Source organism: Pygoscelis adeliae, unplaced genomic scaffold (genome assembly GCF_000699105.1).
Source record: "Pygoscelis adeliae isolate BGI_AS28 unplaced genomic scaffold, ASM69910v1 Scaffold458, whole genome shotgun sequence".
In the NCBI taxonomy this organism is placed as follows: Eukaryota; Metazoa; Chordata; class Aves; order Sphenisciformes; family Spheniscidae; genus Pygoscelis; species Pygoscelis adeliae.
The window spans coordinates 718814-735682 of record NW_008825352.1 but is presented as its reverse complement, the minus strand read 5'-3'; the positions used below and the strand labels follow the sequence as shown (position 1 = coordinate 735682).

At 54.0% G+C, this 16869-nt stretch overlaps 1 protein-coding gene across 1 annotated transcript in view; it reads right to left on the bottom strand.

The window, feature by feature from the left end:
- Nucleotides 1-16869, bottom strand: part of HYDIN (HYDIN, axonemal central pair apparatus protein) — a 155189-nt gene that overhangs the window by 29998 nt on the left and 108322 nt on the right. Inside the window, exons 34-54 of the mRNA XM_009330382.1 lie at nucleotides 15838-16077; nucleotides 15388-15556; nucleotides 14099-14290; nucleotides 13096-13266; nucleotides 12271-12456; nucleotides 10897-11096; nucleotides 10280-10381; nucleotides 9791-9974; nucleotides 9166-9307; nucleotides 7758-7923; nucleotides 6334-6990; nucleotides 6165-6264; nucleotides 5640-5836; nucleotides 5015-5191; nucleotides 4623-4825; nucleotides 4256-4375; nucleotides 2724-2883; nucleotides 2446-2618; nucleotides 1797-1995; nucleotides 740-839; nucleotides 195-294 (exon numbers count right to left, since the gene is read on the bottom strand). Of these exons, the coding sequence (XP_009328657.1) occupies nucleotides 195-294; nucleotides 740-839; nucleotides 1797-1995; nucleotides 2446-2618; nucleotides 2724-2883; nucleotides 4256-4375; nucleotides 4623-4825; nucleotides 5015-5191; nucleotides 5640-5836; nucleotides 6165-6264; nucleotides 6334-6990; nucleotides 7758-7923; nucleotides 9166-9307; nucleotides 9791-9974; nucleotides 10280-10381; nucleotides 10897-11096; nucleotides 12271-12456; nucleotides 13096-13266; nucleotides 14099-14290; nucleotides 15388-15556; nucleotides 15838-16077 (3938 nt within the window). The remainder of the gene's footprint in view (nucleotides 1-194; nucleotides 295-739; nucleotides 840-1796; nucleotides 1996-2445; nucleotides 2619-2723; nucleotides 2884-4255; nucleotides 4376-4622; nucleotides 4826-5014; nucleotides 5192-5639; nucleotides 5837-6164; nucleotides 6265-6333; nucleotides 6991-7757; nucleotides 7924-9165; nucleotides 9308-9790; nucleotides 9975-10279; nucleotides 10382-10896; nucleotides 11097-12270; nucleotides 12457-13095; nucleotides 13267-14098; nucleotides 14291-15387; nucleotides 15557-15837; nucleotides 16078-16869) is intronic.

The window sequence follows — 16869 nt, the reverse complement described above, 5'->3', positions numbered from 1 at the left end:
TGCTGAGCTGTCAAGAGCTGCTGGTGTGTGGCTGGACTCTCTGTTAAAATATTTGAGATTAGAGAGCCCAGGTTTTGTATTTACCCGAACTGTGAGGTAGCCGGCATGGGAACGGCTAGTCACGGACAGAAGGAGAATGCAGGCCTGGGCAGATGGTGGCATCATGCATTCACAGACCAGGCAGGTGGACCCACCTGTACACAATCTCGTACTTCCCTTTGTTCTTCAGAGTCAGCACTTGCTTTGCATCATCCAGGACCTTAAGGATTCCAAAATCCACGCTGCCATTGGTACCTGCAGAAAACCCACAGAGCGAGGTAAGAAATGGTGAATATTTGTGAGCTGCTGTAGGCTACACCAGGTGATAAGATACATATTTGGAGTTCTCAGGCGGCACACAACCCTTCTCAGCAGGTTTCCCTTCTTGGAAGTTTTCTCCAGCTACTTCGCTGCCCTTGCTCTTCTTACTTGGAGAGCATCTGCAGGGGTTAGCAGCTAAGGAGCTCGGTTTCCATCTCCTTGCTTCCAAGCACAGATCCAACAACTCCATGTGCCGCGCTGAGCCTTCAGGATGCCAGTTGCCATCCGTGCCATGCTTGCATGCTATCCCATCCCATCCCATCCCATCCCATCCCATCCCATCCCATCCCATCCCATCCCATCCCATCTGCTTTGGTTGCCCATCTGCCAAGGCAATGCAATGCACCCGGGCGACTTTGTTTTGGGGTCATCCACTGACCTTTAGAAATGCTGATGCTCAGAGCAACATCGTAGGCCTCCGCAAGGATTTGGATATTTTCAATCTGAACAATCCCCAGGACGTTTTCTGCATCTGAAACCTGAGGCGGCGAGAAACAACCACTGCTCAGACCATTCTCCTAAATTCTTTTGGTAGGCAACATACGAGTCCTTGTCTCTGCCAGCTGCTTCCACCATGACCTCCCCTGCTTGACAAGCATTTGTGACTCCCAAGCTTTCCTAACCTGTTCATCTCACGGGCTGACCCAGCGGGATTCTGCTGCAGTAAGAAACCCTATCAGCCCAGCTCTTCACTCCCACAGCAGGGAACGCTGCTGCTAAAGCACCCTGGGAGGCACACTGAACTAAAAGCAACCACAAGAAGTGTGAGTCCCAGAGCAGGTGGCATTGACGATCAACCCTCTCCTCTTAAATCACCCAGCACCCTCACTGAAATGCAGCCCCTAAACCACAGGGAGCAAAATCCCAGGGCGAGAGCTTGTTGCTCTGTGTTAAGAGCCCCAGGCAGACTCCAGGATGGGTGCAGGGAGCACACCGAAGTCCGGACAACCGAGCAACAGCATTCAACCACGCACAGCAGCAAGGCGGTTGTAGTACGGGCTCAAGACGCAGCCTCATAACCCAGGCGTAAGCCCCGCGGAGGCAGCGGCTGGTCATCGGGGGTGACGTGGATGCTCAGGGATGCACCGCGTCTTCTGGTGAACCCGGTTTGAGGCAGCAGAAGTTGGGGTCGTAGCACCCTTGTGTCTGTCAGGTACACCTCTCCCTGGCTCCACAATATACTTGGCCCCATGAAGCTCAGCTGCAAGAGCACCCTGGCAGTCACTTAGTTTCCAAAACGTTATCCTTCAGGGAGAGTCCCTTGCTGCTAAGGGCACGGCCCCCCGGCAACGCGGGTAGAAAGGAATAAGGAATCTCATGAAGGCTCATCCTTTTGCCCTCTTTGCAGGGTACCCTTCAAGCACAGTCTCCGTCCCTAAGAGCACAGGGCTGATCACTCTGCCCTGCTCTGCTGGGGAGGGCACAGTCCCCCTCACCTCTAGTCGGATCGTCTTCTTAATGCTGAGAGCCTTCGTGGCCTTGAAATATAGATGCACGCCAAACTCTGTGCGGGGACCAACAACGCCCGCATCTTGCGACACGGAGAAGTCCTCGCCGAGGTTTTCCAGCCCACTGAGCCGCCACAGCACAGGCAGTGGGGTGCTGTTTCGCAGGACCAGGGTCTTGCTGTCCCTCCTGTAGAGGCAGGAAGACACTCAGCACCGGTTGCTCGGCGGTCATGCTAGCCTTGCAACTGAATGCAACTTGGAGCAGCCCTATCCACGCATATGAAGCCATAGTTAAACGTTTTCTCTACGTCACAAGCCTGAGACGTGAGGTCCTTGGGGGAGACGCTGGTGTTAGAAGTGTATCTAACAGAAGGGAGATAAGGAGGAGCAACTGGACTGCTCTCTGAACCAGCAGATGAGATACAAATGCATCGAGATGCCCACCGCACAGCATTGCTGGGGGGCTATGGAGCTCGTGGCTATTATAGGATATCGAAGCCAGCGAGGAACGGTGAGCAAGAGACTGGGAATCGCTGGGAGAAAGAGGGATGCTAGCCCAGCCTCCAATCTGAGGGGTCACACAGCCAGCAAGAGAAGCAGAAGGGGAACTTGCTGACAGCTCTCGTCCCCGGCTGACCTGTGCAGAAGCAGCTTGTCGAAATGCACCTGCTTGGGGCTGACCCCCAGCTCCACCTGCACCCCCTGGCAGCACAGGCGGAAGACCACCGGCTCTGGGTTCTCCCGAATGCAGCAGACGAGCTTGTCTTCCATGAGGCCAGCTGAAGTGGGGTACGCCCAAATGCTCAGCTCCTAGCGCCGTTCCCGCAAAAAGAAATACGGAAGAGCATCGGGTGAGCAGGAGGAATGGCTCCTGGGCGCTTCTACTGGTGCCTGCCCTACCTGCCCGCCTCCTACCTGCTTCTCGTTAGGTTTCAGCCTCATGCTGGGAGGGTCTAAAAGGAACGTGTCCGCTTTGAGATCGCGCTCAAAGGAGAAATGCACCTCTGCTTCCAAGGGGGTGACGTTGAGGATGGTTATCTTCTCGCAGTTGCCGGGATAGTGCAGCGCCTTGTACCTGTCCACAAAAGGGGAAAAGGCTGCGGAGGAGACCCCGGGACCGTCATCTTTATCACACGAGGAAGGCACTGTGCCCTGGCAGCGGGAGGCTGCACTGGAAGACCCCGGTCCAACAAGCAGGCTAAGAAAAAGGATCTCTTTCAGGGGCACGCTGCATGGCATGTGCGTTCATCCTTGCATTACTTTGATGTCTGCCCCTGTGCCTGGTGCCTCCATCTCAGAAGCGTGACTATGTACAGGCCACACAAATATAGAGCGTTTCACAAAATATAAATTCAAAGGTGCCTGGAAAAATAAAAGTACCCTGGGCACAAGGGTTCTTCCCCCTTCTTTGTTGGGTTTCCTTCCCTGCAGGGTATAAAAAAAATGCTTTTGAAAAGAGGTTTTAAAAATAGTTTAGCTTATCCCTTTCAAAAAAGTCATGAGATTGCCATGTATTTCATGGGTTAGCTCCAAGTCTCAGGGAAGGAAATAGAAAGGATTAATTCCCAAGAGGAATGCTAAATTTAACAAATGTCCCTTCTCTCAGCTGTGGAACAGAATTTGGAGTTAAAGGGTTAAAAAAGCGAACAGAAACCTGAGACCATTCATCAGCCTGGCTAAAGATCCTCTTTTGTTTTTTAAACTGCCCTCTTTTGTTTTTTAAACTGCTTTGATTTAATTTCCTTGGGTTGTCAAAATACCACTAGCTCTCTAGAGCTCCCATCAAGACAAGAACTTCATTTCTAACTCTAAAAAAAAAAAAAAAAAGCAATGTTAAAAATAGAAATATGCCAGCAGCTACAATGACAACTTTTTTAGGCAGACTTTATCCAGCAGTGAGGATCAGGAAAATGTAAACCCCATTTTTATTCCTCTGCAGGTTCCCTCCCAACACACACATTGGCAGGTCAAATCTTACTAATATTACAGATTAATGAATGGTTTATAAAACCATCAGCAGAATAATTGTTCATTCAGTCTACCCGTAGAGCTCAAAGCGCTTCAAAAAAGCACCATAAAGTTCATCTCATCGGTGGTGAAGCTGAGATGTGGAGGGGGGGACACAAGTTGCCCCAAGTCACCTTCAGGCTGGAAGCAGCATGTGGCTCTGGCCACCAAGGCACCCACCGGGTAGGAAGATCATCTCTCTCTCTCCCCAGCTCCTCCAAGACTTACGTGCCTGTTATCTCCTCAAGTTCACGCATCCGTGGCCCTTCAAACCTGTGTATCTCCCAGGTCTCTGCCTGGGCCTGCCCTGAATTGCGCCACTGGGACAGCGTGTCTCCAAGCGTGCCCATGAAAGCACGAGGCCCTGGAGATCTCATCCCAACACCTCACTCTGAGCAGGCAGCACATCAGGATGCTCACTCGGGGCGGGGAGCACGTACCAGTCTCTTGACTTCCCACACAAGAGGGGTCCAAAGTGGAATACACCCGTGTTCATGACATACTGCTTGAAGATGATGTCATCATCCGCCTTGCTCTTCCTCCAGTGAGGAAACACCAGCCTGGGGAGAGAAAATGGGAAACGAGGCGCTGTGAGATGCTCCAAGTGGAAAACCTGGTCAGAAAGCCATAACCCTTATTGGTGGCTGAGGTACCAGTACTGCTTCCCAACTCCAAGCACGGGAGAAGATGCTGGGCTGCTCAGGCAGCACGCCCTGCCCAAGCCAGAAGGTCACAGGGTACAAGGGACAGCCCTGGTTCTGAGTTTAGGGGGAGGTAGCGTGGGAGGCTCCCATGGGCCAGCCTTACCGTGGGTCCTGGCTGATGGTGGGATACAGGCAGGTGCCCCTGCAGTGCAGCTGGTACAGACGGTTTGTCCCCAGGACCTCAAAATGCAGCGTCTGATCAAACTGGCCCAGCACCGTGGAGCTGAAGTGGACCTTCAGTTCCACCTCACCACGGGCAGGCACTATCCACCGGCAGCTGCTCAGCCTGGCAATTAAAGAGGAGGTCTTCAGACATTGCTAACGAGCAAATGAGACAAGGAGGAGGGTCATGGACACTCGCCATCCCATGGAGGTGCCAGCAGAGGGACAATGCAGAGCTGGGGATGATGGACCTCGTTTGGCGAGATGGCCATGAAGCAGAGGGATCACCTCATCCCTCACAGCTCACCTGATGGATCTCCTTGGGGATGGGACCCTGTCCATGCCACTTTGGTCCACCTTAGGGGGACGTGTGGGTGCTCCCGTGCCTGGCCCCTGGAGACTTATCCTGCCCCGGCCGGAGCTCCGCTTCTCCCTCGCAGCCTCCTGGCTGCCCGTGGCCTTCTCCTTCCTCGACCGGCCCCTGGTTGGGGTGACCTGCTGCTCTGACATCTTCGCACCAAGGGGAGAGAGAAAAGGGAGAGAGGTGAGCCCTGCCCTGAGACATCCCCATCCTGGAAGAAAGCTGCGGGTCTGATAACAAACAGGAGAAAGAATAAAGAAGTAACCAGCATCCACCGGTTTCATATTTGCCCAGGAACTGGGATTTCCTTATCGGACTCTGTTTTGCCTACGACACCTCTCCTCGCCCAGGACCCCTCCTCACCCAGGACCCTCTCTTCAAGGGAAGTTGAGGGCTTTAGGTGATTTTTTCTTTTGTCTTACAGAACCGCCCTATGTCTCAAGCAGAGCTCTCTCTTTTGGACAGACAAAAAAAAGATGCCTGCAGACCCAGAGCCCGTCATGTTCTTCACTCCCCTTCCATAGTGATCCCTTCCATCCGCCCCCCCCACGCCCCCATCCGGCCTGGCCCCTGCCCTGGCACCTTCACTGCGGACACGACGGGGGCATCCACGAGACTTTCGGTATCCTTCTTTTCATCTTCTGCAGTGGCACCTTCTGGCACAACAAAGACGAAGTGCTTGAGGGCTTCTCCTGCTGCGGGGGCCATCCGCTTCTCCGGGTAGCGGATCACAGAATAAAAAGCGGTAGGGGGAATGGGAGGCCCTGAGGGACCCAGTCCCAGGCCATCCAGGACTTAAAGCGTAAGAGAAAACCCCGTTTATACTCCCGTCATCCCTTCATCCTCACACTCCTTCCTTACAGGCACTGAGCTTTTGGCAATGGTTTTTTTTTATTTATATGGAGTGCAGTGGGTTTTTATGCCCAGCGGGGTGGACAGGCTCCAGAGCAGTACCAGGACCTACAAGTGGGACCTAGAGAGAAACCTCTCCCTGGAGTGACTCAGCTGAAGGAAACAATGACTGTGAGCTGCCCTGCCCTGGGACCATTTTTAATGATTTCCAGACTGGGAAACTCTCTGAACGGACAGGATGCTTGAACAGAGAGCGCTCCCTCCTTCCACCCGTCTGAGGGATGCTGAGAACTTCCCCAGCCACGTGGCTGCCGCAGAGCTGTTGTGGATCATCATCAGTGGCCTGGGCAAGGCTCTGTGCCATTGTCACCTGGCGGGACACACTGCACCAGGGCCCGGGTCATGGCAGGTTCAGCAGCTGAGCCTCGCGGGGCTTTACCTGCTCTGCCGCTGGCAGCTTGCCGCTCTCCAGGATCCTCCTAGTCACATCTTCTGAGCTCAGCACCTGGATGTCCAAGCAGGGCACCCCTACATCCTGGCCTCTGGCTGACCCTTCTGCACCTTCCCCTTCCAGCCGAGATAACTTGGAGTCCTCAAGTGCCTTCAGTTTTTCCAGCCGCTCCTTCTCCAGGCGTTCTTTCTCCGCACGCTCCTTCTCCAGCCTCTCCTGACGCTCCTTCTCTTTGTCCTTCCGGCTCCTGCGGCTGGATAAATGCTGGCGCTGGTCTTCTGCTTGGTGCCACACCTCCTCTTGGTTCAGAGGGGAGAGCAGGATACCCTGAAACCTGTCCCAGGATGACAAAATATGCGCGACATCCTTCTGCGATGCCTCGTAGATCTTGAACCTCAGGGCCAAGTTCTTCTCGCTGTCACTCTGGGCCTCGTTTTTGGTTTCCTCCTTTTCTGGCTCTGCGGGTCGCACAACCACCACCGGGCAGGGATCCGTCAGGGCAACCCTGCTCTGCTTTTTCTTATCTTCCTTGTCACCTGCAACAGAGTCTGGGTGCTCCTTGACAGATCCCTTCTTGTCTACCCCCTCGGTGACATCCGACCGGTTGCTGGTGGACACGTTGGTGTTGCTGGATGTGTTCGTGTTCTGGGCAGAAGGAGGAGGAAAAAGCAGTGAGCGTTTCAAAGCACCAACTCAAATGCTGCAGGACAGCGATGATCTTTGCAATAGCACCCTGAGCCTCATCCAAGACCTGTGCTAGGTACTCTACAAATCCCAATTCAGAACACAGCTGGTACCCAGTTTAGCTCAACTGAAACCAAACTCCCTGGTGCCAGACTGATGGGGAGACCCGCAAACCAGCTGAGAAACAGAACAGCTTCCCAAACCAAACAGGGAACTTAAGACACCTTCTTACTCCTGGGCAGTCCTCCGGGCTCATTTCTGGCGTGCTGAGCATCCCCGTGGCTGGCTGACTCTTTGGGAAGTCTGGTTGCTAATGAATACCTAAGGCCTGGTGGTATCTCCTGCCGGACGTGTAGGAAAAGACACCACAGCCCAGAGGGATCATGGCTCAGAGGTCTAAGTCACATGCAAAGTGGGGAGAAACACTGGACTGAAACTATCTAGGGCTTCACAGTGAATGTATGGGGTTATGTGAAGCCATGACTCAAAGGCAGCATGATCCTAGAAGAGCAGCTCTCCTACAAACCCATGGGAAAACAGATCACCCATGGGCGAAGCAGCAGCATGATCCAACACCAGCTGCTGTCTCCAGCACAGCCCCACGTGTTACTCACGGCCAGGTACGCATCCCCAGCACCGCGTGTGGCTGCTGGCTTCTCGGGGAATGGTACAACTCAGCGGGAAGGTCCCCAGGGCTTTTACTCATCTCTATAAACACAGCCACCCACCTGCCTGACTCCAGGCTGGCTTTTCTTCCCTGAAGCATTATCTTTGTCTTTTCCAAGCTCTCTCTTCCCCCGCTTAGACTTCTTCTTCAGCTCTTCTTCCTCCTTCAAGCGTTCTAGCTCCCGCCGGTGCTTTTCCTCAAGCTCTCGAGCCAGCTGCTCCATCTCCCTTCAGCAAGCCAAACAGAAAACATCCCTGAGAGTCACCGCCAGAAATTGGAGCGCGCTGCAATCCCAGCTGGTCCTGCGCTTCATTGACCCTGAGGCCAGATAGAACTGTCAGACCAACTCCATAGACTTCCCTCAACCTGGGGAGGCTGGGAACATCCAAACTAAGGAAAGGTGGGACGGGACCTCCAGGGCCAGCCAAATCTAGGCTTTGCTGTCATAAGGTCTCAATTGTGCTGCTTCTCCAATAAGGTCCACCTGGACACCTCCGGCACGCTGCCGAAGACCGAGCCACCATCTCTCCACACTTGTGCCTGAAGCCCTCTCTTGATTTCCCAGTGTAAACCAGCTCGTAAATCACTAACACCTACTTATCCCTGCTCCAATACTCACTTGGCTTATCCAGCCCTTCTTCTCCCTGGGCATAGCCTGCTCCTTAGCGAGAATAATCATATCAATCAGAAAGCAAAGGCTGCAGTAACTCCCCTCCTGCAAAACAGGCTCTAAACAACCAGGTTTCCTGCTGGAACCCAGTCGCAAACCATGGGAAACTTGTGCTGTCTGTCCTGGAAATCATGGTTTGAAGCAGCCCTAGTGACCTCCTCCCAGGGAAACAAACTTCAGCCTGGGCTGAAAGAAGTGCTGAAACACACACTCGCTTTAAGCAGGTGTCCCCCCCCCAGTTTCAGGCAGGGATTAATACAGGCTTACACTTATCCTATGCATCCTCCTGAACACGGCTGCTTTGCTGGATCAGAGCTTCTCCCAGGCTCACCTGCTGCTGCTGCAGCTGAAGGTGAGCCTAAGAGACACCAGCTTTTGCGGCCGGGGTCACTCAAGTAAGGAAAACCCTGGGAGATCAGCATTGCAGGGACTTCACCTACAGCAGGACTGGTATCTAAACCAAGCCAGCACAGCTGCGCCTCACACCAATCCACGCCACAACCCCTCTGGTTTGGTGAAGAAGGGAGATGAAGAAAATGAGAATCAAAATAATTAACTTAGAGACACTTCTAAGTGCAGTGGCAAGGCGAGCACAGAGCCCAGCTCCCTGCATCTCACCAGAAGAAGGTCCTTCCTCCCTTGGGAACCAGGGAGGTGGAACTGGCCATCCTTGGGCCGCTTGTAATAGACACTTTTGGCCTTTGCTCTGTAACCCCTCTGAGCTCAACCCAGGTCTCTGGAGCAGGGAAACCCTTCAGGGACACTGTCCTGGGGAGTTACCCATGGAAGGCTTACAGACCTCTTCTTCCTCTCACGCTGGACTTGTCGTATATTGTTATTAAACTGAGCTTTCTGCTCCTCAGTGAGGGCATCATACTCTTCCTCATCCATCTCCCAGAGACGTGCTCTCTCCCTCCTGGCAGCTTCTTCCTGCTCCCGTCCTTCAGCACAGACCAGAGGAGAAACCGTTATCGACGGCAAGCAGAGCTTGCTGTTCTGGGTGAGCTGCGAGGATTCACAACTCTGCCCCGACCCAGCCTGTCATCCTGCCAGGAGATACTGGGGAGCCCATATCCCTGCTCCAAAATTCAGATAATCCCCTAAACTCTCGGCGGTCAGCGAGTTCCCGTGCCTTGCCTGGCTCACATGCACCGGCGCTGTGGACAGCTAGCCGGTGGTTAGTTATTGAGCCACAACAGCTTGCACTTGTGCCCAAGCTTTCATGTTGGAGACTAAGGTAAGCCTTACAGCCTCAGCTCTGCTGTATTTTAAGCAACCGTGAGCCGAGTGCTGGCTACACTGAGGCAGAAGGTGGAAGGATTAACAAAAACATTTCTTACAAGCTCTGCCGGTAACCCAGATACACGTGGATAAGGCTGAGGGCTTGAGAGAGATTTGAGAGGTACAGAGATGATGAATCTTACCTTCCTGCTCTTTTGCGGCTGTCTCCCTGGCTTTCAAAGCAGCATAATCCTGGAACAGGTTCACAAAATAGATGTAAGGCCGATTTCTGACAGCTTTGAGCAAGCAGAGGAGAGCAGATGCCGTGTTGCGTGCAAAGAGGGTCTCCAGGCCATCAAACACCACTCCCTGGTAGCAGTCACTCAACTGCAAATAAAGTTGAAAAGGAAGAGAAAGTCAGCTGTCGCACGCAGTGGGCTCTCAGCTAGTCAGTAAACCCAAATGTCAAAGGACACCAGCCATTGCTGTTCCAAGTGCAGCAACACAGACAACTCGGCTCTGATCCTTCCCTGCACTCTGCCAACTTATGGCATCTGCAGCTTCACCCAAGGATCCCTGCACGCAGCCTAGGACTCCTCCAGCAGCAAATATAGACCTCCTCCTCTCCGAATTGTACCTCGCTGCCTGTCTCTCTGTAGCAGGAACGTATCATTGGCCCCCACCACACGTACCTGCAGCCTTTCAGAGAGGATGGCCACCAGCAAGTCCTCGGGCAGCACGCAGCTCATAAAGCCCAGCTCTCCCGCTGTGCTGCCACTGATGCTCAGCCATCGCTGCGCAGGAACGCAGGGAAGCGGGGGGATGAGATGAGAACTGGATGAGCCCTGCAACATTGAGCACCACAAGAAAAATAAAACACTTCGGAAACTCCCGAACAATTCCAACTGCTGGGCTTGGAGCTGGGGTTTCTCACTAGCGGGAGACTAGAACAAAACCAGAGGACAGCTCCTGGGGACAACCCTGGAGGGCACATCCCTTGGCCAGCAGAGACCCAAGCTTGCAAGCCCCCGGCGCAGCATCCCGCAGCTTTGCCCACTGCTTGCAGCCACGTTAGCCAGGACTGCACTTTGCCAACAAACCGTTAAGACTCAGCAGAGTTTTTCTGCCAGAGCACAGGGTCTCTCGTTCCCAGCCCGAGCCATGCCCAGCCTGCCCAGCTGGCTCTCTGCACTATATACCCCCCGCACCAGGCTCTGGGTGACACGGAGCCTCCACTGTAAGCAGCCCCTTCACTTCTCAAAGGCAACAGAAAGGTCCCAGGCGTTAACCAGTGCAGGTCATGCTTCACCTGGGAGCCTGTCGGATCCGTTAGATGCTGTTTCTGGGATTGGCTATCCGTCTTCCTCTTGCCCGCTGCGGCGCTCGCCCGACCTCGGGAACTGACGGACTGCAGGCTGACTTTGTCCCCGGAGCTGGACTGGCTCACGTCTGGGCTGTGCTTTGCCTCGGAGCTGAACTGCAGGCTGAGGGAGACCTCTGCGTTTTGACCTGCGGAGGGGACAGACGGCTCAGCAGGGCTGGTGACGGGCGCCGCGGGGAGCAAGCAGGCACCTGCCACCCCAACGGGCACAGCCCTGCGCCCTGGTAGGGACACAGCACTCGTCCCCCAGCCTGCCGGGCACTAGCAGCACTGCTCTCCAGAAGCAGCTCCTTCCCTGCTTCTCTTATTAGCATGATAAAGCACACCATCTGATACTGGATTTTAAAGCCAGGGAGTTTTTAATGCACAGCCCGGTGTCCCTCCTAACAAACGTGCACGCGGGTGACGCTGTTTGCACAGTAGCTCCCCTATGGATCAAGCCAAGGATTCGTCATCCAGGACCATCGTCTCCATACCTTGCACCCATCCTGCATTTTCACATGGAGACTGTAACATGCAGCCCTGCCCCAGCTGCATCACCCATCTCCACTGGAGCTAAATCCTCCGCGTGGGATAACCCCACCCAGGACCCAGGCTCTTCTTCCCTCCACCAGCTCCCAACCCAACCAGCTTCAAAGCCGAGCGATGCAAAACTTCCCCCACCAGAGCCAGGGTCCGGCCTCACCCTGCAGAGCTCGGGGCACCAGCTGCCCAATAAAGTTTCCTAAAAGTCTCCAGTCTCACGTGGAGAACAGCACAACATGCACGAGCTGTGTGACCTGACAGCGTGTATAGGAAAAATCTCCGGAGAGAAGAGCTCATCTGCAGTGTGTCTCTCATCTGAGAGACCTCCCCCGGGAGGTTATTCTTCCCTTCCTCTCATGTTTGTGAAGCTACACTCAAAGTCAGTTGTCTAGTGCTTAATGAGCCACTTCAGAGGGCTTTTTCCTTGTTAAAGTGGGCAGCAGTTCTGCCTGATGGCCATGAGGAGCAAGCTGGATTCAGCTTTGAGGAAATATAAAAAACTCGGACAAAGATACAGGTGTGCTTCATTGCTCCTAGGAAAAGGAACATGTGCCCAGAAGCCCAGGGGCAGTAAAAGTGCCGCTGTCTGAGCCCTTAAAATAGAGTTTTTTGTTGTTTTTTTTTTTTTTAGTAACCAGAGATGCTTTATGAAATGGCTTTGCATTTCTACATGCTGCACCCATGTTCCCTAAGAGATCCAAGGGCTGTCAAACTTCTCTGGAGCAAGCAGAACTGGATGGTCGTGGTGGGTTTCCGAAGCGCTGCTCTGGGTTCAGCGTTTCTCCTTACCGGCATCCTCTGTCTCCTTGTGGCTCTGCTCGATGGCAGCCCTGATGCACAGCTCCCGGGCGCGGAGCCCTGACAAGCTGCTCCTGTCCGAGATGGCTTCTGTCACCACGGCGTCGATGGACAAGCAGGCAGCGCCGTAGTATTTGGACAGGGCAACCGCTGCCAACGTCTTGCCTTGAGAGAGAGGAAGACTGCTTGGTGACACTTGCATGTGAGGCATTTTCAGGGATGGGCTCTGGAAAGCCCCCGAACGGGATTTCAAAGTTTCAAGGATGGTCAGAAAGCAAAGTGCTGCTTTAGGGGAAACCACGAGGGAGGCAGCTCGAGCGTGCTTAGAAGTGTTGTCCTCTAGAGCCAGGTGGACCATCTCCACTTCATGTTCAGCTGAGGACTTCGACCCTTGTGGGGACCTCAACCCTGGGCCAGGGTTTCGAGCCCTGTCCCACCACCATTCAGACCGTTTGCTAGCCTGTGCTGCTCAGCGCTGTCTCAGGCAACATCTGGGCACGGTTTGGGGGTCAGTATGGGCTAGGGACTGCTCCCACAAGGCAACGTGGACACTAGGCAGTGTGGTCCCACAAGGCAACGGGGACACGGCCACTCTTTGAGGGAACGAGAGCCTAGCTGTATGGACACAAGGTGAGCCATGCCACTTGTACCAGCTAGGCGAAGGCCTGGGACTGTTTCATGTACCAGCAGCGCTGTGGCTTACCTCGCTTCGCTTCAACCGATCAACCAAGCACCATGGCCCACCAGGATATCTCTCTCCTGCTTTCCCCACCTCCTCGCAGCCAAGGGCTGCGGCTCACGTACCTGTCAGGGGTGCCCCGTGGACGATGACGACGATCCCTCTGCGGTTTCGGGCTGCGCGCCCTTCCGCAGAGATATCGATGCCAAGGTGGCGGGCGATGGCCTTATAGACAGGGCTGTCGTCCAGTTCTCCCGCGGCCTCCTTGCTGCTAGCGGTGCTTTGCCGATGCTCTGCTGTGCAGAACCGGGTACAAAAGTCAGCCTCCTGCCTACCTGTGATCCTGATCGTCCTCCCCATCCCCTCAGATCCTGGGAGAGGAGACTCTGCTGAAACCAACATCATGCTCAGGGTCTCCCCATGCCCTTCCTTTAGGCTTGTGCAGATCAGGGTCTCCCCTAGATGCTGGTAAAGGTTCCTGTTCAGATGATAGTAAATGGGGTGGCAGAAAGAGGAAAGAACAAGCGTCCGGCAATACCTAAAAGGACTGGGCCAAGGCTCCTTCCATGAGCTGTCAACATGGTCCTCATGGGAGTTTGGTCCCGGGTCCTGCTGAGTGAGTCGGGGACATGCAGAACTGGGCATTTTACACAGTCCCAGGGGAGAGGCTCCATTTGGGGGTTAAGCAATTATCCGAAAGCCGGATGCTTTAGGAATATTATACCAGGAGATCTGGCTGGGCTCTGAATTCACCGTAACAGCATTTACAAAGAGCTCCCACCTTTGCCCTTAGAAGGTCACCGAAAGCCATCTTGGCTTGCGATGTCACATAGGACAAAGAGTGTGCTGCCTAGGGAAGGGAACAACACCATCCTGATCCCAGCAGCTCCTGGCAGCAAAGGTGCTCATTTGGCAAAGCTGGGGAAAACCTCTCCGGCCTCTCACTTGTCCCTGCCCCAGACTCTTCTCAGAATCCTACAGACTTCATAGGCAAGTGTGGGTTCAGGGCCTACAGGAGTGAAGATGGCACCAGGCTGCAGTGAAGTGATGGAGGCGACACTGAAGTCATCCGCTGAGGCCCTCTTGCCACAACAGACATAAAATAGGTGAAGAGCTTAGGGTTATTACCTGTCCCGTGTCTTTTCTCAGCACCTTCCTCCTCCTCTTCTCCACATTCAGATTTAGAGTCCACCTTGTTGGACTGGCTTTCATCAAAAATGGAGGAGGGAACGATTGAGCTATGGGATGAGGTGGTGTGAACGATCCCAGCAGAGTGCTTTCCTCCTTGATCCGACAAAGACTGGACGTCTTCAGAGTTTGCTGAGGAGGAAGGACGTGGGGAGGGAAGAAGAGGGTGAACACGGCCAGACAATCTGCTCTTTGCCATTCGCCCCTTTGCATGGCCGCGTGCAAAAGATGGAAAATTTCCCAAGGAGGGAAACTCCCAAGGCACTGAGAAGCCTGTTGTTGTGGTTTAACCCGGCAGGCAGCTGAACACCACACAGCCCTTCGCTCACTCCCCCCCCAAGTGGGATGGGGGAGAGGATCGGGGGGTGGGGGAGAGAATAAAATTCATGGGTTGAGATAAAGACAGTTTAACAGGACAGAAAAGGGAGAGGAAATAATAATAATAATAAATAACAATAATATTATAATATACAAAGCAAGTGATGCACAATGCAACTGCTCAGCACCTGCCGACCGATGCCCAGCCAGTTCCCCAAGCAGCGGTCACCCCCCCACAGCCACCTCCCCCCAGTTTCTATACTGAGTGTGACGTCCCATGGTATGGAATAGCCCTTTGGCCAGTTGGGGTCAGCTGTCCTGGCTGTGCCCCCTCCCGGCTTCTCGCTGGCAGGGCATGAGAAGCTGCAAAGTCCTTGACTTAGTATAAACACTGCTCAGCAACAACTAAAACATCAGTTATCACATTATTCTCATGCTAAATCCAAAACACAGCGCTGTACTGGCTCCTAGGAAGAAAATGAACTCTATCCCAGCTGAAACCAGGACGACTGTCCAGGCTGCCTCTGCCCTCAGGGGAATTTTGAGCTTGTGCTTTTGTTGCTGAGAAGGAGCAACTACAAAATAGCTAGTGATATTAGAGCTGGTTCTACTGGCTGAAAAACTCATCCAGTCCTACTCTTTGTGGTTGACGGACACAAGGGGATATCCTGATTATTTCCCCAGTCCACGGTAGGCAGATATGAGCTTGCTTTGGCTGCACTCAAGGCTGCTAGAGGATGCGTGTTACAAGCCACAGACTTTCACCCTGGAGTTCCTCCAAGAAGCTGAGGAACGGGCGGCTGCTAAAAGCATGGGCTTTCCACGGAGAATGAGATCACGGAGAGCTCAGGGTAGCTGGGCTGGACTCCCTGCTGTGTCCACACTCAGGACAGCCAGTGCCAAACCCTCACCGTTGTCCCGGCCTGCCGGTTCCCCAGTCTTGGACTTTGCCTGCTCATCCTGCAGCCTTTTCTGCTCCTGATAATACTCCAGCACCTCTGGGGGCAGCTTCTCACCCGGGGCACGCGGAGGCAGCAATAAGGTGTTGCGGCAATCGTAGTCCTTCAGCATCCGCAGGATCTGGGCGCGTAGGGAAGAGAAGCCACATACAGGACGCATTTCTTGACCTCCATCACATGAACAGACTCCCCAGCCAAACCTATCTTCTCCCTCATTCCTTCCTCCCAACAACACGGACCATCCAAGCCCCTCCACAGCCTGCCAGCAAAGCTGGCTAACCCTGAAATGCCACCAGGCTTTGCCCTGGGGACTGCCTCCATCTCCCCGGCACAAGCCTGGGAACGCTGGAGCACTGTGAAGCTCCGGGAGCGTGCACGTGGGGACCAGACCTTCCCTCTCACCTGCTCCTCAGCAAGGTACTGCTGGTCGAACTCCAGCGAGTAAAACTCAATGGGGAACTCGCAGGGGTTCTTCACCACCACTGTCCCCTCCGCCCCATGGCTGTACGGCAGCAACGGTCCCAGCTCGAGCACTGGGGGGCTGAACTCCAGCCGCGGCTCCAGCCCACGCCCTGAGACCTGCAGCTGGAGATGCTGGCTGCTCTGGCAAATGTTAATCTTCAGCTCACTTTTGTAGGACTTCTGAAAGAGAGAAGTGCAGAAAGCTCCTCCATGAAGACCCAGGTGACAGGGCCTCAAATTCAACCCTTGCCCCAAGGTCAGGGATGTTACCAGTACCTTTAAGGTCAACAGAAAACAGATATTAACTTATAGCAGGGGCTACAGCACCTGCATGCTGGCTCTGAGTAACTGGGATGAATCCTGGTGTGAAGTGTAACTAGATATTTAGGTATCAGAAGGATTTAAAATGGACTATCAGATGTTTTCACTTAGTTATGAGGGAGCGCAACGCTCATAAGAAAGGTTCTCATGGGTGGACTCAGCTCCCACAGGACTCAGGGGCTGCTTCACCTCCTTCTTCAGGGTTATGCTGCCCAGACACAGTCCTGGCACTGCTGCATCAGGCAAACATCAGCTATACAAAAGAGGCAGATGAGTTCTCACTGGCTAGAAATAAGTGTCTTCCTCTCTGCTCAGTGCTTGGCTCTGGTGAAAGCCAGGGATGAGATGGTTACATCTCTGCTGGCAATTAAAACATCCCCGGGACCGTTCCTAGGCGTGGAAGCCCTTGTCTCCATACTGTTACACACTGCCAGTTTCCGAGTCACGGCGGCCACATGCAAACTGCCTTTGAGAACGCTCCGCCGTTTATCCTGACTCCCAAACTGCCTGGGAACGTGCAGGCAGGCTGGGCCAGAGCCACAGAGACTGCTGGCAGCACACCACTACAGGAGGCTGTCCTGCCGTGCCCAGGAAGGTGCCTGGCGGCTCTTTTGTCTGCTGGTACCAGCAGCAGGATTAGCCTAGATCGGC